The sequence below is a fragment of the Myxine glutinosa genome, chromosome 12 (genome assembly GCF_964187855.1).
Source record: "Myxine glutinosa chromosome 12, kmMyxGlut1.1, whole genome shotgun sequence".
Taxonomy (NCBI): domain Eukaryota; kingdom Metazoa; phylum Chordata; class Myxini; order Myxiniformes; family Myxinidae; genus Myxine; species Myxine glutinosa.
The window spans coordinates 32,815,259-32,832,754 of NC_136272.1; the positions used below are offsets into that span (position 1 = coordinate 32,815,259).

Sequence of the window (17,496 nt, forward strand, 5' to 3'; positions counted from 1 at the left end):
TTTTTTGTATACAAGATCGAGGCTCGTGAAAGAGCGAACATTAATCACACAGAAAGACAAACAGACACATAAAACATATAACATCGGGAGCGGTAGACAAGATGGGGAGAGAGGGGGAAGGACACAAACACAACATTTGAGAGCAGGGACCGAGAGACATGGAGACATCGAGAGAACTGTGGGAGGGAGAGGGCTTTGGGGGGGAGGCATGGGAAGGGGAGGGGGGGTGGGAGAGGTATAAAATATATGGACACTGCCAGGACTTCCAGGAAAGAAGTTGGAATTTCAAACAAGGTGTATCTGGGGTGAATTAGTGGGGGTAGAAAAGATCAAGGTTTTGGATGGGGGAAGATAAGAGATGGTGGTGAACAGCTGTTTTAAAGACCTGGATGGAGGAGTGGGATTGAAGTGAGTGTGGGAGTTTGTTCCAGAGGCGGGAGAAAAGAGGAATGAAAGAGTGAAGGTGAGCAGAGAGCCGAGATTTCGGCAGTTTAACCATCAGAGGGTGGCTGGCAGATCTTGTGCGACCTGTAGGAATATTTGGGGGACAGAGCACAGAGAGAGCTGGGGGAGCAAGGCCGGAGAGGAGTCGGTAGAAGACAGAAAGACCACCTACCTGCCTGCGGTGAGTGAGTGAAAGGCCCTCAGAGATAGCTTCATCGTGGGAGATTCCAATGATTTTGAAAGCTTTGGATTCAACAGCGTGAAGCCGAGCCAGGTGTGAGGCAGGAGCACCAGCCCATAGGGGAGAACAGTTTCCATTGAGCTGCGGATGAAAGCCTTGTATGTGGTGAGGAGCTCAGGTGTGCCTAGGAAGGACTTCGCACGACGGAGGATGCCCAGTCGGCGACTGGCTTTGGAGGCCAGCTTGGAAATGTGGTTTTCCCAAGAAAGATCATGGCAGATAGTGAGACCCAAAAGCTTGAGCGACAGAACTTCTTGGAGAGGATTGTTGAGAAAGTAGATGGGAGGGATGTCCAGTCGATCTTTTCGGAGAGACATAGTAAGAGTGTGAGATTTGTCAGGATTGAAAGACATGTTCCACTTGTTTGACCAGTCTGTGATTTTGTCCAGGTCTTCAGAGAGTGAGGAGGCTGCAGACTGCCGATCTGAGGGAAGAGGAATGGAGTGGTAGAGAGTGGAGTCATCAGCAAAGAGATAGAGAGGATTTTCCAGAGAGTCGGAGAGATCATTGATAAAGACAAGAAAAAGCACAGGGCCCAGCACACTGCCTTGGGGAACTCCAGCCTGAACAGGAAGGGAAGATGAGAGAAATCCATTCAGGGCCACACGTTGACTATGACCAGAGAGGAAGTCCGCAAGCCATGCATGGAGATTTCCATGGATACCATAGGAGGAGAGTTTGGTGAGGAGAGCTGGGTGCCAGACCGTATCGAAGGCACGTGATATGTCAAGGGAGACAGCTCTGATTTCCTGTTTGGCATTGAGGACCTCCATCCATTGTTGAGACAGCAGAAGCAGCATGTCCAGAGTAGAGTGACCTGGTCTGAAACCAAATTGATGATCAGAGATCAAGCCATTGGAGAAGAGGAAAGATTTCATATCCGAAGCAATGATGGATGCCATGACTTTGCTGATAATTGGGAGCAGGCTGATTGGTCTGTAGTTGCAAGGATCTGTTTTTGCACCTTTTTTGTGTAAAGCGGTAATGTTTGCTGATTTCCAGGATGCTGTCAGATGACCTTGAGCAAAAGATAGTGTGAAAAGAACAGAGAGAGGGTGAGATAGAGCGGCAGAGCAGGATTTTAGGACCCGTGGGCTGATGCCGTCTGGTCCAGTTGCAGAATCAGAGTCGAGGTTTGACAAAAACTCCTCCACCTTGTCAGGAGAGAAGGACACAGAGTCCAGGAGCAGTTGGGTTCGACTGGGAAAGGTGGGAACAGAGAGAGATGGGTTTGGGACTAAGGATTTTGAGGCAAACACAGAGTTGAGGCATTCGGCTTTGTCACGTGTGATGTCAACTGTGTGGCCATTTGAGGTAAGGGAGGGGATGGAGGGGGAACAAACACCAGAAACGGATTTGACCAGACGCCACCAGGATTTGGAGGAAGGAGACAGGTTTGAGAGTTAATTCTTGAGTGAGGAGAGATAGTGCTTCCTGGCACTCCTGAGGGTAGACACACACTTGTGCCGAGCTTGGTGGAAGGAACTGAGATTGCCTTCAGTTGGATTAGCCTTCCAAGAGGCAAAGGCAAGTTGTTTCAGGGCAACTGCTCACCACAAGATTCAGTGTACCATGGACGGGAGGAAGGGTAAGACAACTGAAGGCGAGATGGGATAAATCTGTGCATGAGAGAGATCAGTTTGCTTTGGAAGAATTCCCAGGAAGAATTGATGTCAGAGGCAGTGGAGATGGGAGACCAATCCAGACGATTGATGGCTGCTTGAAGGCCGTCCCAGTCGGCCTGAGTGAAATGCCAGACTCGTCGACGCTGAGGAGGCTCTCTGAGAATGGCCAGAGAGATGTCCACTTTGACAAGCACATGATCAGAAGAACCGATTGGAGCAGAAGAAGAGCAGCAGACATTAGCAGGGAAGTTTGTCATAACCAAGTCTAGAAGAGAAGATACTCCATTGGCTGAGATCCGGGTCGGGAAATTGACAGATTGTGTCAATCCCAGTGAGTCACAGAAGTCCTTTGCTGAGGTGCCATGACTGGTGAGAGAGGAACCCACACCCAACCAGGTGGCATGATGACAGTTGAAGTCACCACATATGAGGAAGAGAGAGTTGGGATGAGTGGATAGAAGTTGGTCCATGTTGTCAGACAGTGAAATGTAGATGGAGTCATCACTGTTTGGGGGACGGTACAGAACACATATGAACAAAAGGTGGGAGCGGAGAGGAAGCCGTAGCCAGAGGTACTCCTGGGGGTGAGGAGGAGAGAGGGCAGTGCAAGGAGAGTGAGAAAGAGAGTTTTTGATAAAGATAGCCACCCCACCACCAGGCCGAGGCTCAGGTCTATCATACCGGAGGAGGGAGTAACCAGGAAGAGATATTAAGGAATCAGAGACATCTTGAAGGAGGAAAGTCTCTGTTAAGCAGATCAAGTCTGGATTGTCAGAAGCAACCTGTATGGAGAGATCAGTCATGTTTGAGCGAAGGCCCCGGATGTTTGAGGTCCATACCGTTAATGAAGAGGGAGGGGGAGCATCGGGTACAGGACAGGGGAGGGGAGGAGTAGGGTAAGATGAAGGATGAGAGGGGGAGGTAGGGAGAGCAGTTGATAGTGTGTCAGAGATTGCAGAAGAGTTCCAAGAAAGGGAAGGATGAGGAGGATGAAAGGTTTGATGGTTAAGGGATGAGGCACAGTGAGGGGTTGTTTGAGGGGGGGCAGAGGAAAGTAGAACGTTGGGGGGGGGGTGGAGATATGAGATAGAAGGGAGACGAAGTGGGGAGGAGGCAGCTTTGAGGAGGAGGGGGGAGGAGGGAGAATTGGAGAGGAATGGTATGGGGGGAGATTTGAATGGGAGGGGTTGGGGGGGAGTTTTGAAGGGGAGGAGTGAGGGGGGAGTTTAGGAGGGGAGGGGCAAGGGGGGAGTTTAGGAGGGAAGGGGCAAGGGGGAAGTTTAGAAGTGGAGGGGCAAGGGTGGAGTTTAGGAGTGTAGGGGCGAGGTGGGGGATTTGGAGGGGAGGGGCAAGGGGGGAGTTTAGGAGGGGAAGGGCAAGGGGGGAGGGGAGTTCAGGAGTGGAGGGGCAAGGGGGGAGTTTAAGAGTGCAGGGGCAAGGGGGGAGTTTAAGAGTGGAGGGGCAAGGGGGGAGTTTAGGAGTGTAGGTGCAAGGGGGGGGATTTGGATGGGAGGGGCAAGAGGGGAGTTTAGAAAGTGGATGATTCATGAAAGACGAACATTGAAAACAAATTGGGTTTGTTGTGATTTTCAAGTTAGCAATCCGATTCAGAACGATGGAGGAGGGATGGAATGAATGTGAATTTAGACCATGTAGTGAGGGAGACGTATAAGATATTGAATTTCTTTTTTTTGAAGTGGAATGAGTTGGAGAGGAAATTGAGAAAAGCCTTTTAAATAGGAAGAAAAACAGCGTGTTGTAAAATACCACTGAGTAAAACACTGAAGGGGAAAGGTTAAACATATTGTTACTGATCGCGGTTTAGATGTTACTTTGCCGAGCGAAGGCTCCGCGACCGAACAGTTATTCCCCGATTAGAACCCGATTCCACCCAAACGTTGGCCAGATCGCACCGCAGCTATTCAATAGGGAAAAGACAAAGGCGACACGGATGTGAAGAAGAAGAAGAAGAAGACAAAAAGGTTGGAAATACTACTAAATTTATTCCTACTATTTACATGCTCAAAGTAACCAAGGAGAAGGAAAGATAATAAAATAATATACAGAAGAATCAGAGACACAGTGCAATTATTAACTTATACAAGCTTAATTAATACCCAGGGACAAGACACACAGAACAAACTCACGTACACAAGAAGGGTGGAGGAAAGGAATGAATGCTGGAAGGAGGAATGGGAAGGTTCAGCTGGGGCAGATGGTTCGGGCTTGATCCCGCACGGGACGTCGGCTGGACCTCGACGGCCACCGATGCCACCGCTATCTGGTCCCCGCGGGGTAATGGGTTGAAGCTGCCTGGTGGAGTCAACGCTGCTTGTGGAGCCAAAGCTGCTTCTCTGGCTCACCTCAGGGCGCGTCTGCCGTCTCTGGCGCAACTGCTGGTAATTGACCTGGAACCTTCTCTCTCTTGGCCCTGGTGTCTCCTCACCATCGACAACTCAACGTCAACCAACGCAACCACTGACCACTCGACGCCACCACTTCTCACCACCGACTTCTTACCACCGCAACCAATGCAACCCCTGACCCTCCTCTGACGACCAACTCACGACTCACTCTGGTTGACTCTACTGACTCCCTCTTACTCCTTCAACGCTTCTTGCGCGCGCGCCTTTATAGCGCCTCCAGCGATCAAGCCGCCGGCCTTCAGGACACGCCCATCGGTGTGCTCACCTCGGCCCTGATTGGTCGGCACAGCCCTCTAGCTCCGCCCTTGATGACGATGGGCGGGCACGCCTTTCTTCCCCGACCCGAGCCTCGTGGCCAATGGTGGTTTTGGAGGGGAGGTAATTGGCAATCGAGGCTCGGCAATGACGAAAGGGGATGTGAAGGAAATGGGGATTTTGGGGATGGGAATGAAAGGGGATCTATTCTCTTTCACTGGTGCAATGGAGTACTTCAATTAATGGGAGACACAGCCTTACTCTAAAACACAGAATAAGATATAACTATCAAACAGGGGTATTCTATTATTTGGCTGACGTGTATGCTTGTGGACTAATTATGGGATGCCCTTTCACCTTTACACAGCTCTGGAGGCAGGGGGGCGCAGAATAAACAATAATAACAATTCACACAATCAAAAAAATATACAGTTCTCATATCCGCAACAATATTTAAATAATATTTAAACAGAACCGTGAACAATCTTATATGCACAAAATACCAACGGGGGGAGAGCCGAGAGGGACCACCACGAGTCACGTGAACAGGGCAAACGGTGGATGGCAAGGAGATAATGGGGGCGGGGCGAACAGCACACCTGGACAGAAAATACAGGATGAGACAACAGTACACGTGGAGAAAGGAAAATAAATGTTTTTTTTGTTTGTTTTTTTTTTTGGGGGGGGGGGGGTGGGGGGGGTGGGGATTTAGAACGTTAGACAGAGTATTATGTTTGGGGTAGAAGGGAAAAAAACTAAGAGCCAAGCAAAACACGCTTAAGTTAACAAACACCGACGGGGGTACAACTACAAGGCCGCACACTAGGAGCAGAACACGATTAATTAATTATGAGTTACAGGAAATTCAAACCAAAACTAACTATAATCAAACAAAAACGCATGGACGATAAAATAACGAGTTGAAATTTGACAATCTATCTGGGGAAATGGGGGAGAAACACGTGGTCGAAGAACGAACGAACGAATAAGAATGAATAAACGAATGAGAACAGAGAAGGAAATATTTTTTTGTTTGTTTGTTGTTGAGTTGAGATTTACATAAGGAAGTAGGCTATGGGGTGAAAAGACTGGGAAAACAGAGAACTAAAGAAATTGGATCACAAACGACGGACCGCTGAGAGAAAAACAAAGCCTCAAGGTTGGACAGTGTACACTGTACAAGGCCTCAAGACACGACACGAATTAACACGATTTTCAATCCAGGTATGAAAGATTTGCACCAAAAATCTTCGTCGGGAGACAATATATATACCATAAAATAAATACAGTTATAACGAAAATACAAATGGGAACAATTACTTAACTTCGATTTCGATGGATAGCGTGGAGAGCTGAGAATAAACGAACCCTCGCCAGCAAGACTGGAAACGGAAGTCCGAGATGGGGGAAGATAAGAGATAGTGGTGAACAGCTGTTTTAAAGACCTGGAGGGAGGAGTGGGATTGAAGAGAGTGCAGGAGTTTGTTCCAGAGGTGGGAGAAAAGAGGAATGAAAGAGTGAAGGTGAGCAGAGAGTCTTGATTTTGGCAGTTTCACCATAAGAGGGTTGCTGGCAGATATTGTGCGACCTGTAGGAATATTTGGGGGACACAGCACAGACAGAGCTGGGGGAGCTAGGCTGGAGAGGAGTCGGTAGAAGACAGAAAGACCACCAACCTGCCTGCGGTGAGTGAGTGAAAGGCCCTCGGAGTTGGCTTAATCGCGGGAGATTCCAATGATTCTGAAAGCTTTGGTTTCAACAGCGTGAAGCCGAGCTAGGTGTGAGGCAGGAGCACCAGCCCAGAGGGGAGAACAGTATTCTATTGAGCTGCGGATGAAAGCCTTGTATGTGGTGAGGAGCTCAGGTGTGCCAAGGAAGGACTTCGCACGATGGAGGATGCCCAGATGGCGACTGGCTTTGGAGGCCAGCTTGGAAATGTGGTTTTCCCAGGAAAGATCATGGCAGATAGTGAGACCCAAAAGCTTGAGTGACAGAACTTCTTGGAGAGGATTGTTCAGAAAGTATATGGGAGGGTTGTCCAGTCGGTCTTTTTGGAGAGACATAGTGAGAGTGTGAGATTTGTGAGGATTGAAAGACATGTTTCACTTTTTTGACCAGTCTGTGATTTTGTCCAGGTCTGCAGAGAGTGACGAGGCTGCTGCCTGCCGATCTGAGGGATGAGGTATGGAGCGGCAGAGAGTGGAATCATCAGCAAAGAAATCATCATCAGCAAAGAGATAGAGAGGATTTTCCAGAGAGTCGGAGAGATCATTGATGAAGACCAGAAAAAGAACAGGGCCCAGAACACTGCCTTGGGGAACTCCAGCCTGAACCTGAAGGGGAAATGAGAGAAACCCATTCAGGACCACACGTTGACTACGACCAGAAAGGAAGTCCGGAAGCCATGCATGGAGATTTCCATGGATACCATAGGAGGAGAGTTTGGTGAGCAGATCGGGGTGCCAGACCATATCGAAGGGACGTGATATGTCAAGGGAGACAGCTCTAACTTTCTGTTTGACATTGAGGACCTCCATCCATTGTTGAGACAGCAGAAGCAGCATGTCCAGAGTAGAGTGACCTGGTCTGAAACCAAATTGATGATCAGAGATCAAGCCAATTGAGAAGAGGAAGGATTTGATATCCGAAGCAATGATGGATTCCATGACTTTGCTGATAATTGGGAGCAGGCTGATTGGTCTGTAGTTGCAACGATCTGTTCTGCACCTTTTTTGTGTAAAGCAGTAATGTTGGCTGATTTCCAAGCTGATGGCAGATGACCTTGAGCAAAAGAGAGGGTGAAGAGAACAGAGAGAGGGTGAGAAAGAGCGGCAGAGCAGGATTTTAGGACCCGTGGGCTGATGCCATCTGGTCCAGTTGCAGAATCAGAGGCGAGGATTGACAAAAACTTCTCCACCTTGTCAGGAGAGAAGGACATAGAGTCCAGGATTAGACAGAGATTAGATTAGACATTTAACCTTTCGATTAGACAGAGACAGAGTCCACTTACCAAATTCTAGCATCTGGATCCAGATCGTCACCAAAATCTACTCAATTCGTCATTGTCACACACTCACCCTGTCCAACAAATTTCATCCAAATCCGTCCACAACTTTTTGAGATCTCCTCTTCGCAAACAGACAACAGACAGGGGTGAAAAATAACCTCCGTCCTTCTGAGGTGGCAGAGGTAACAACCAGTGATAAATGCAGGATCACAAGAAGATATGATCCCAGCTACCTGGCATTTGGATTTACTGTACTCGGAGTGGTGAAGAAAGTGAACCATTTCCTCAGTTTGTTATTTGCTGTGATTTCTCAACGAAATCATTCATTATATGAACGTTCCCCTCTTTACCATCATCTAACTCCAAAATACAGTTCTTTAAAAGATGAGCCTCTTGTGTTATTTGAGGAAAAGTGAAGTCTGTTGCAAGACTAAAGAAACAAGAAGCACTCTTGGTGGTATTAATGCTACTGCTCTGGAAGAGTCCTCCAAGGTAAGTTAAAGGATTGCTTCGACTGGGAAGTCACACACAACAGGTGAGACTCCTTTTTCTGTTATCTGCAGAAAAAGGACACGTTATCCACTCTTGGGGAATAAAGCTGGAAAATCAGCTTGATGTTCCTTCATCTGACAATACAGTATCAGGAAGCATTGATGAAATGTCTTGTGAAATACAAGAACAGCTCATTAGAAGCATCAAGAAGAGCAAGTTATTTTCATTCATATTCGACAAGTCCATCGACATAGTGAATTATGCTCAGTTTCTTGCTTCGCCAGGTTTGAATCAGAGAGCAATCCGGCATGAGGAAGTTATTTTTTGGTCTCACTCAAGACTTATATCAGCAGAAGAGGTGTTATTGAAATGTGAGTTGTTTTTTTTAAATGACACCTATTTGTACACTGTTGTGGTTCAAGCGATGATTGATAGTTCCAGCGGTGTTCTGGCAAAATTAATGAAGTTGTCTCTGTTGCTAAATGCGTGCACTACCGTGTATACACTACAAGGCTCTGGCAGGCAAAGAAATACCTCCCAATCATAAAGTTTGTTTCGATGATGCTGTGAAGTTGGCACGATAACTGAATTCACATTTGCGTACTCAATGTTGTATAATGAAATGGGAGCGTTTAGGAAGAGCTCCTTTTCCTCACATAAGAAATGAGATGGATTCCTTGTGTAAAGGTGTGTTGACCCATCTGTTTGAACTCTATTCAGAAGTGGTTTGAGTTTTTCTGGACTTTCACGAATTATCTGTGGTTGCCGAGACTGGTCTGTTTGGAAGACATGTCTGCTTATCGCTCCAACTTTGGATGGTTTCTTCCCTGAAAACTGATTGAAACTTCTTCCAAACCTAATTGCTGATCCTAGAACACTGCGTTGGTCAGATCTCAAATTTCAGTGAATATTTCCTCAAAGCTATTGCCAATGACAAGTGGATCAGACCCATTTTCAGTTTAAGATGACACCCTGCCGAGAGGAGTTCTTGGCTAATGAAAGGAAATAGCTTACATGTGATGTTTGGCTTCAGCTGGAATTCAAGAAAGTGTTTCTCATTCATTTTTGGGTTAGGTGAACAGAGAAGTATACCCAGGGTTCCAACTGACCTTCAGGTGAAATTAACCAATATTTCACCTGACATCCATCAGCTTTACCAGGCTATATGGTGTAGTGGTTGGAGCATCCGCTCTGAGGTTGGGGGTTCGAACCCTGACCAAATCATACCCAAGCCTTTTAAAATGGTACGTGCTGGCATGCTGCTTCCTTGCTTGATGCTCAACATTTAAAACTATAGAGCATGGACAAACAACCATAGGTTGGTAATAATAGCACTCGTTTTGATGAGCCTCAAGGCCTCACCCTGTGTCGAAGTTCCTTGATATTATTGATATTATTAATTTATTATTATATATTTATCAACTTTGTTCCATCAAGCAAGCACAACCCTTGCATTAGACATGCCTGAAAACTCATATATATATATATATATATATATATATATATATATATATATATATATATATATATATATATATATATATATATATATATACAGACTTGGCATTTAATATGGAATATTTTTTTTTTCTTGACTTGGGTTTACTTTCTTAACTCAGTATATCAATCTGGTGAGTTTCTTTTACACTTTGGTGATTTATTTGTTAAAAGAACCATGTCACTGATTGTCTGTCGCAGCAAGAAGTCAACAACAGGATTATATCACAGGTGGCGTGGCAAAATGTACGGACAGGTGCATTTGACGATTGGTTTCACAGTCGGGTATACAAGGGTTGTTGCGTTCTGTATTAGTGGAAAACAACTGCTGCACGTCTCCAAAAGTTATTGCCGCTTCCTCTGGAGATGGTCCGTCAACTCGATAATGCTGTTTGTCATGGAGTGGTGGCTTTACGAAATTACGGCATGAAAGAGCGTGCTATTGCTCAGCAGTATGGCATCACTCAAGGTCAGGTGTCAAAGATCCTGAAACGAAATGCTCAGAGGGGTGTCTCTACTCCAATACCGAGGCCAGGACATCCCCGCAGAACCACAAGGAGGGATGATCGCCAGCTGCACCGGTTAGTCCGCAATGGCCGTACCAAGTCAGCTAATCGGCTTAGGGCTGAGTGGCAGCAACTGACAAATGTGCCTGTATCCAGAAGCCTCGTCAACCAACGACTGGTTCAAGCAGGCTATCGTGCCAGGCGTCCCCTGAGAAAGCCACGCCTGACCAGACAACACCGCCAGCGCCGATTGCAGTGGGCCAGAGAGCACCGTCAATGGCAGCCAGGACACTGGAATCACGTGATCTTCAGCGACGAGTCTAGATTTCTGGTCTATCGTCGAGATGGCCTCGTCCGAGTGCGCAGACAAGTGCATGAAGCCTACAACAAAGATTGTATAGTGCCAAGAGTCCAAGCTGGAGGTGGTGGGGTGACCGTTTGGGCTGCTTTTCATGCAGGGGGCAAAACTGACCTGGTTGTTCTGAATGGAAACCTGAACCAGTTCAAGTACAGGGCCATTTTGGAAGAAACATTGCTTCCATTTGCTCTGCAGCCTTTCGAGGAAACTTTGTCTTCCAAGATGACAATGCACGGCCTCATCGTGCTCGCATGATCCAACACTTTCTTGCTGACCATGGTGTAGAGCATATGGAGTGGCCTGCCATGTCCCCGGATATGAATCCGATAGAGAACTTGTGGGCAGAATTAACGTGTCAAATCGACAACTTGGACCAGCAGCCTGCCTCTGTGCGTGAATTGCAGCAGGCTATTGTCACTGCATGGCAAGCGATTCCTGTCCAAACCTTGGCAAATCTCGTGAACAGCATGCCTCAACGTGTACGTGCTCTCCTGAATGCTCGCGGGGGTTACACGAAGTACTGAACTGTAATTTTACTGTCCGTAATCCCAGTCGTAATTTAACTTTTGTTTTTGTTAAAAAAATTTTTGGCTGATGTGCAAAATAAAGAGATACTTCTGGAAAACGTACAGAAGTTTAACACAGTACTGTCCATGAGTTGAGTTCGATATCACTTTACATCACTTTCAAGGATCAATTTATTTGTTTCGAAATGTCAAATGTGGTTTTTGTTTCTTTTAAAGGTCACATTAACAAAATCTAGAATAATTTCAACATAATTCCAATGAACTTTTGGTTCTAAGACATCTTGAAAAGTAAGTTCACCCCCACAAAAAAAATATTCCATATTAAATGCCAAGTCTGTATCTACATACATACATATATTTAATAGTTTTTAATGATACATCTTGTAACTTTGTTACTATTGGCTTCATGAATGTGAGAATTCTTGATATGGTTCAATACAAGTTATAGTTGGTGGGAGGTAGGGGTTGTATGAAAATTTTGTTGGTGGTTCAATCCATCATATATTTTTTCAATGGTGGGGCATGAGTGAGCAAACCTTGGGAACCGATGGTCTATTCCATTCCACGGTGGTCTGCTGTTGTACAAAATACCATATGCCTTCATCCTTCATATTCAAAATCATCCTTCATCCTTCAAAATACCTTCATATTTGTCTCAACAATGGATGGAGGTCCTCAATGCCAAACAGGAAATTAGAGCTGTCTCCCTCGATATATCACGTGCCTTCGATACGGTCTGGCACCCCGCTCTGCTCACCAAACTCTCCTCCTTTGGTATCCATGGAAATCTCCACGCATGGCTGGCGGATTTCCTCTCTAGTCATAGTCAACGTGTGGCCCTGAATGGGTTTCTCTCATCTCCTCTTCCTGTTCAGGCTGGAGTTCCCCAAGGCAGTGTTCTGGGCCCTGTGCTTTTTCTGGTCTTCATCAATGATCTCTCCGACTCTCTTGAAAATCCTCTCTATCTCTTTGCTGATGACTCCACTCTCTGCCGCTCCATTCCTCATCCCTCAGATCGGCAGTCTGCAGCCTCCTCACTCTCTGCAGACCTGGACAAAATCACTGACTGGGCAAACAAGTGGAACATGTCTTTCAATCCTGACAAATCTCACTCTCTTACGATGTCTCTCCGAAAAGATCGACTGGACAACCCTCCCATCCACTTTCTGAATAATCCCCTCCAAGAAGTTCTGTCACTCAAGCTTTTGGGTCTCACTATCTGCCATGATCTTTCCTGGGAAAACCACATTTCAAATCTGGCCTCCAAAGCCAGTCGCCGACTGGGCATCCTCCGTCGTGCGAAGTCCTTCCTTGGCACACCTGAGCTCCTCACCACATACAAGGCTTTCATCCGCAGCTCAATGGAATACTGCTCTCCCCTCTGGGCTGGTGCTCCTGCCTCACACCTAGCTCGTCTTCACGCTGTTGAAACCAAAGCGTTCAGAATCATTGGAATCTCCCGCGATTAAGCCAACTCCAAGGGCCTTTCACTTACTCACCGCAGGCAGGTCGGTGGTCTTTCTGTCTTCTACCGACTCCTCTCCGGCCTTGCTCCTCCAGCTCTCTCTGGGCTCTGTCCCCCAAATATTCCTAAAGGTCGCACAAGATCTGCCTGCAACCCTCTTATGGTTAAACTGCCAAAATCAAGACTCTCTGCTCACCTTCACTCCTTCATTCCTCTTTTCTCCCGCCTCTGGAACAAACTCCCCCACTCCCTTCAATCCCACTCCTCCCTCCGGGTCTTTAAAACAGCTGTTCACCACCATCTCTTATCTTCCCCCATCCAAAACCTTGATCTGTTCTACCCCTGCTAATTTCACCCCAAATCCTCTTTTTTGAAATACCAACTTCTTTCCTGGAAGTCCTTGGTGTCCTTGTGTTTATACTTCTCCCATTCCCCCCCCCCCCCCACCCTTCCCACGCCGCCTCCCCCCAAGCTCTCTCCCTCCCACACATTCCCGATGTCCCTCACGAATGTTGTGTTTATGTGCTTCCCCTTCTCTCCCTATCTTGTCTACCGCTTCCCTTTTTATACACTTTGTTTGTTTGTCTGTTTGATTTGTTTGTGTGATAAATGTTAGCTCTTTCACGAGCCTCGATTATGTATGCAAAAAAAATAAATCCTTGGAGCCCAATCTAAATGCATTCGAATCTGTGCCCTTGTCTCCTTTTCACCAAAAATCCAGAGCTCGACTTTCCTAAGGACAAGCAGTTCAGTGAGTCTCAAGTATTTCGCACCTCAGAGCTCTCACCTCTTCACACACCACCACCTATTGTATACTTTGCACCTGTACAACTTTGTGTTGGCCTGTTGGTGTTCTCATTGGAGGAGATATAGCTTATAGTGTTGGAGTTCCCAAATATAGTTTTCATTTGTTTATTTTCTGCTCTTCTTGTAACTTGTATAAAAATACACTGATGTGTCCTGATGCCCGACAAGCTGTTCCATGAGCCTCACCTTTTCCCCCCATTTTATTATTTAATTAATTTTCTTTTTGGCAGGTGTAGAGCTGTATAGACTAGGAGCAGAATGGCAATCTTGATGAATAGGTAGGAAGCTGAGAACACTCTTTACTATCGCGCTCCTCAAAGTCTATGCTATGGGAGCTTTTCAATGCAAAGGACAGAGCACTTAAGAAAATAAAAGAATAATCGCAGGTAGGAACTCACCATGCCAAATCCGCAGACGTCCATAAGCTATATCTAAACAGCATGTCTGCGATTTTTCTTTTTTTGCGGATGTTTCTTTTATTTAATTGTAATTTTAATCAGAAAGCAGTACATTCAATTGTCTTTGTGACCTGGTCTTCTTCTTCGGTTTTCACCAAGGTCGTTCCACTAGAACAGTCGCCAGGAACCCCTACCCCCTTCACATTTCTGACTACTACTCCTACTTCAACGGCCCTGATTATTCCCACCTTCTTGTGGGTCGGCCAAGGAATATTGTTGGCCCGGGTCGTTCGCAAACAGGATTGCCTGGTCTACTGTTCGACTGAAGGTGACTTGGGCATGAAGTAATTGTTTGTTCAGGGAGCTGTTGATAACTCTCATACTCTTCACTGAAGATACCGTGGGATCTTTCATGACCTGTACTGGCAGGTCCTCCGGCTTAACATCCTTCCGATGGACGGCACACTCGTTGATGCCTTGACCTGCGTGTGAAACACAGTTTATGGATGGGTCGAGATTCAAGCACAGGTGAGACAGCTGAAAGGCCGGTGTGCGTACATCCAGGCTACCGCGCCAGCCCTTGGGAAATCCTTCACATGTTGCCATCAAATTGCATTGACCTCGCGGAGCCCTGATCATCAATTGATGAACGAATGGCAGATGTATCAAAATTACTTACTATCTTTCCAAGTAGTAACAAGACCCACTATCATTGGCATATTAAACACAAGATTCTCATTGTCTGAAAAACTAAAATCTCATGCTGGTTCAAAATATATTATCGAAGAGTGCTGCCAGCAGGTATAGCCCAACACACCATCATCGAGCTGCCATTGTCACAATGATCGATTATTGTAAGCATGATTCAAAAGCATTCTTCCAATAATCTATCAATGTGACAATGGCAGCTCAATGATTGACCAGACTCGGTGGCATAATGGTTAGAACGTCTGCTTGGAGTCTAGCTTGGCCGTTTGAACCCCGGCCGAGTCATACCAAAGAGTTAAAAATGGTACGTACGTGCTGCTTCCTTGCTTGATGCTCAGTATCTAAAAAGGATCAAGTACAGACTAACAACCATAGGTTAACAACCATAGCGCAGGGTTTTATGGGCCTTAGTGGCCTCCTCCTGCCTTGGAGCTCCTCTAATGGAACTAATCTATATAAAATTGTATAATAATGACATCAAGTTGACCATCCTGCCCCCAGGTCTACACCCACCTTTAGAAGCTGCCTCCCTGGACTACCAGGTGTAGTCTATATCCGCACTTGTAGATGGAAGCAACTCGAGATGTTGGTCATTTACTTTCAAAGTACGAGTTTGGATAATGATATATTGGTTACCTTAGCAGTAATAAGTATAACGCTGGTGTCAGAGGTCTTCACTTCAGATGCTGATTGTCTCTGCATATCATGTGACTGTAATCCCTTGAGCATGCATTGCCATGAATTTTTTCTTCTTTCTTAAGAATAACCAGAGCAAGTTTTGGTCAGGTATTATTTTTAGGACAAACATAACTGTCTTCTTCATCTCAAGAATATTTGCCTACTGCCACGTCTATGTACGATTTGGTTTAAACAGTACTTTGTCTCACCAGGGCTCTCTCTTTGAAGATGGTTCATACTCCGGCCTCTTACGACATCATTCTTCACGGCCTGTAAGCTTTGTTCTGTCATTGTCCTAACTTCACTGACACCTACCGAATGTTCTTAACAATCTGGGAATTGTGTCCCCTGCTCTCAGTAATATTTGATGTCGGTTTGCACTTTGCACATTAACTGTAAATGTATACCCCAGCTCCCAGATGCAGCTATAATGCCACATGGCACTAACACCAAAGCTAACCACAATCCCTGCCGCCTCCACTTACCCTATCGCTGCTGCCAGCCTTCTGAGCCCAGCTTCTACCTGGGTTCCCGTGCTTCCTCCCGTACCAGCTCATCCAGAGCCAGTCCAGTGGTAAGACAGGACGGGGAAGTAAGGGGCATGGATTGAAATATTCACGTTTTACCTTGTGTGGTATGTATTTTATAAGAACAACAGACATTTTGTTACTCACAATGAAATCCACACCAAAATATAATGCAATTTGCCACTGGTGTGGAAGATCCCATATCCGCTCAGCTCATTGAACCCGCGTTTGTGCAACCAACAGCGGCTTTCTGAGAGTGACCTCTCATCCTCGCGAAAGTTACCGTGTGCACAATGGCCACGAAACAGCTCTTTCATAAGGTAGAACAGGCATCACTGGGTGAAAAATATCTGGTGGAATGTGTTGTGTTTGGGAATAAATTGGCATTCCCATTTGCACATTTAGCTCCTGATGCTAGAATCCCAGGTTAAAATCCCACATACTGTGTCAATCGGTCCATTGTTTACTAACGCTTCCAACAACCTTATCTTTCTTGTAATATACAGTTGTGGCCAAAAATATTGGCACTCTTGTACTTTTTTCAAATAATGCACCATTTCTTCCAGAAAATTGTTGAAATTAAAAAATCCTTTGGTATCCACAAATGTATTTCTTTAGTTTGCAGTGGAACAAAAGAAAAAAAGCTGAAAAAATTACTAAATCTTAGCTTATTCGACACAGAAATCTTAAAATGGCCTGGACAATATTATTGGCAGCTTTTGGAAGTTGTTAGAAATAATTAGATTTCAAGCAGGTGATTCTCCTTTACTTTGGAATTGAACTCACTTGTGGTGAGTTGCAGCTGCCTGCAATATAAAAATAACTCATTCAACCAGTTTGAATAGAGAAAAGGAGTCATTCTGCTGTTCTGTATCACTGTGTACACTGCATTGAGCATGGAGAAAAGAAAGAAAACCAGAGAATTGTCTCAGGATGTCAGACACAAGATTGTAGCCAAGCATGGACAATCTCAAGGCTCCAAGTCCATCTCAAGAGACCTTGATGGTCCTGTGTCCACCTTACGCAATGTTATCAGGAAGTTTAAGGCCCATGGCACTATAGCCAGCCTCCCTGGATGTGACCGCAAGAGAAAACTTGGTCAAAGATTGCAGTGAAGGATTGCTCAAATGGTGGAGAACTGCCAAACTCGATCAACTGCCAAACAGATTCAAGCTGACCTTCAGACACAAGGTACGACAGTTTTAACTCACAACATCCGTCATCAACTCAATGAAAGGGGGTTTTATGGTAGGAGACCCAGGAGGACCCCACTGCTGAGAGAGAGACAGAAGAAAGCCTGACTATAATTTTCCAAAACACACCTGAACAAGCCAAAATCCTTCTGGGAGAATGTCCTGTGGAAATACGAGACCAAATTAGAATTTTTTTAGTAAAGCACATCATCTCTATGTTTACACAAAACAAAATAAAGCCTTCAAAGGTAAGAACACCTTCCCTATGGTCAAACATGGAGGAGGTTCAGTGATGTTTTGGGATTGCTGTGCTGCCTCTAACACTGGGTGCCTTGAATGTGT

General features: G+C 45.8%; 1 protein-coding gene across 6 annotated transcripts in view; it reads left to right on the top strand.

Annotated features, from left to right (window-relative positions):
• LOC137437989 (leucine-rich repeat flightless-interacting protein 2) overlaps positions 1 to 17,496 on the top strand; it is a 107,396-nt gene that overhangs the window by 32,308 nt on the left and 57,592 nt on the right. For 2 of the 6 annotated variants that reach the window (XM_068132813.2, XM_068132818.2), the window contains exons 4-6: positions 13,565 to 13,594; positions 15,647 to 15,706; positions 15,937 to 16,008. The exons of 1 other annotated variant lie outside the window; for it this stretch is intronic. In XM_068132813.2, coding sequence (XP_067988914.1) covers positions 13,565 to 13,594; positions 15,647 to 15,706; positions 15,937 to 16,008 — 162 coding nt within the window. The remainder of the gene's footprint in view (positions 1 to 13,564; positions 13,595 to 15,646; positions 15,707 to 15,936; positions 16,009 to 17,496) is intronic. 3 more of the 6 variants (XM_068132815.2, XM_068132814.2, XM_068132816.2) reach the window with 3 other exon arrangements.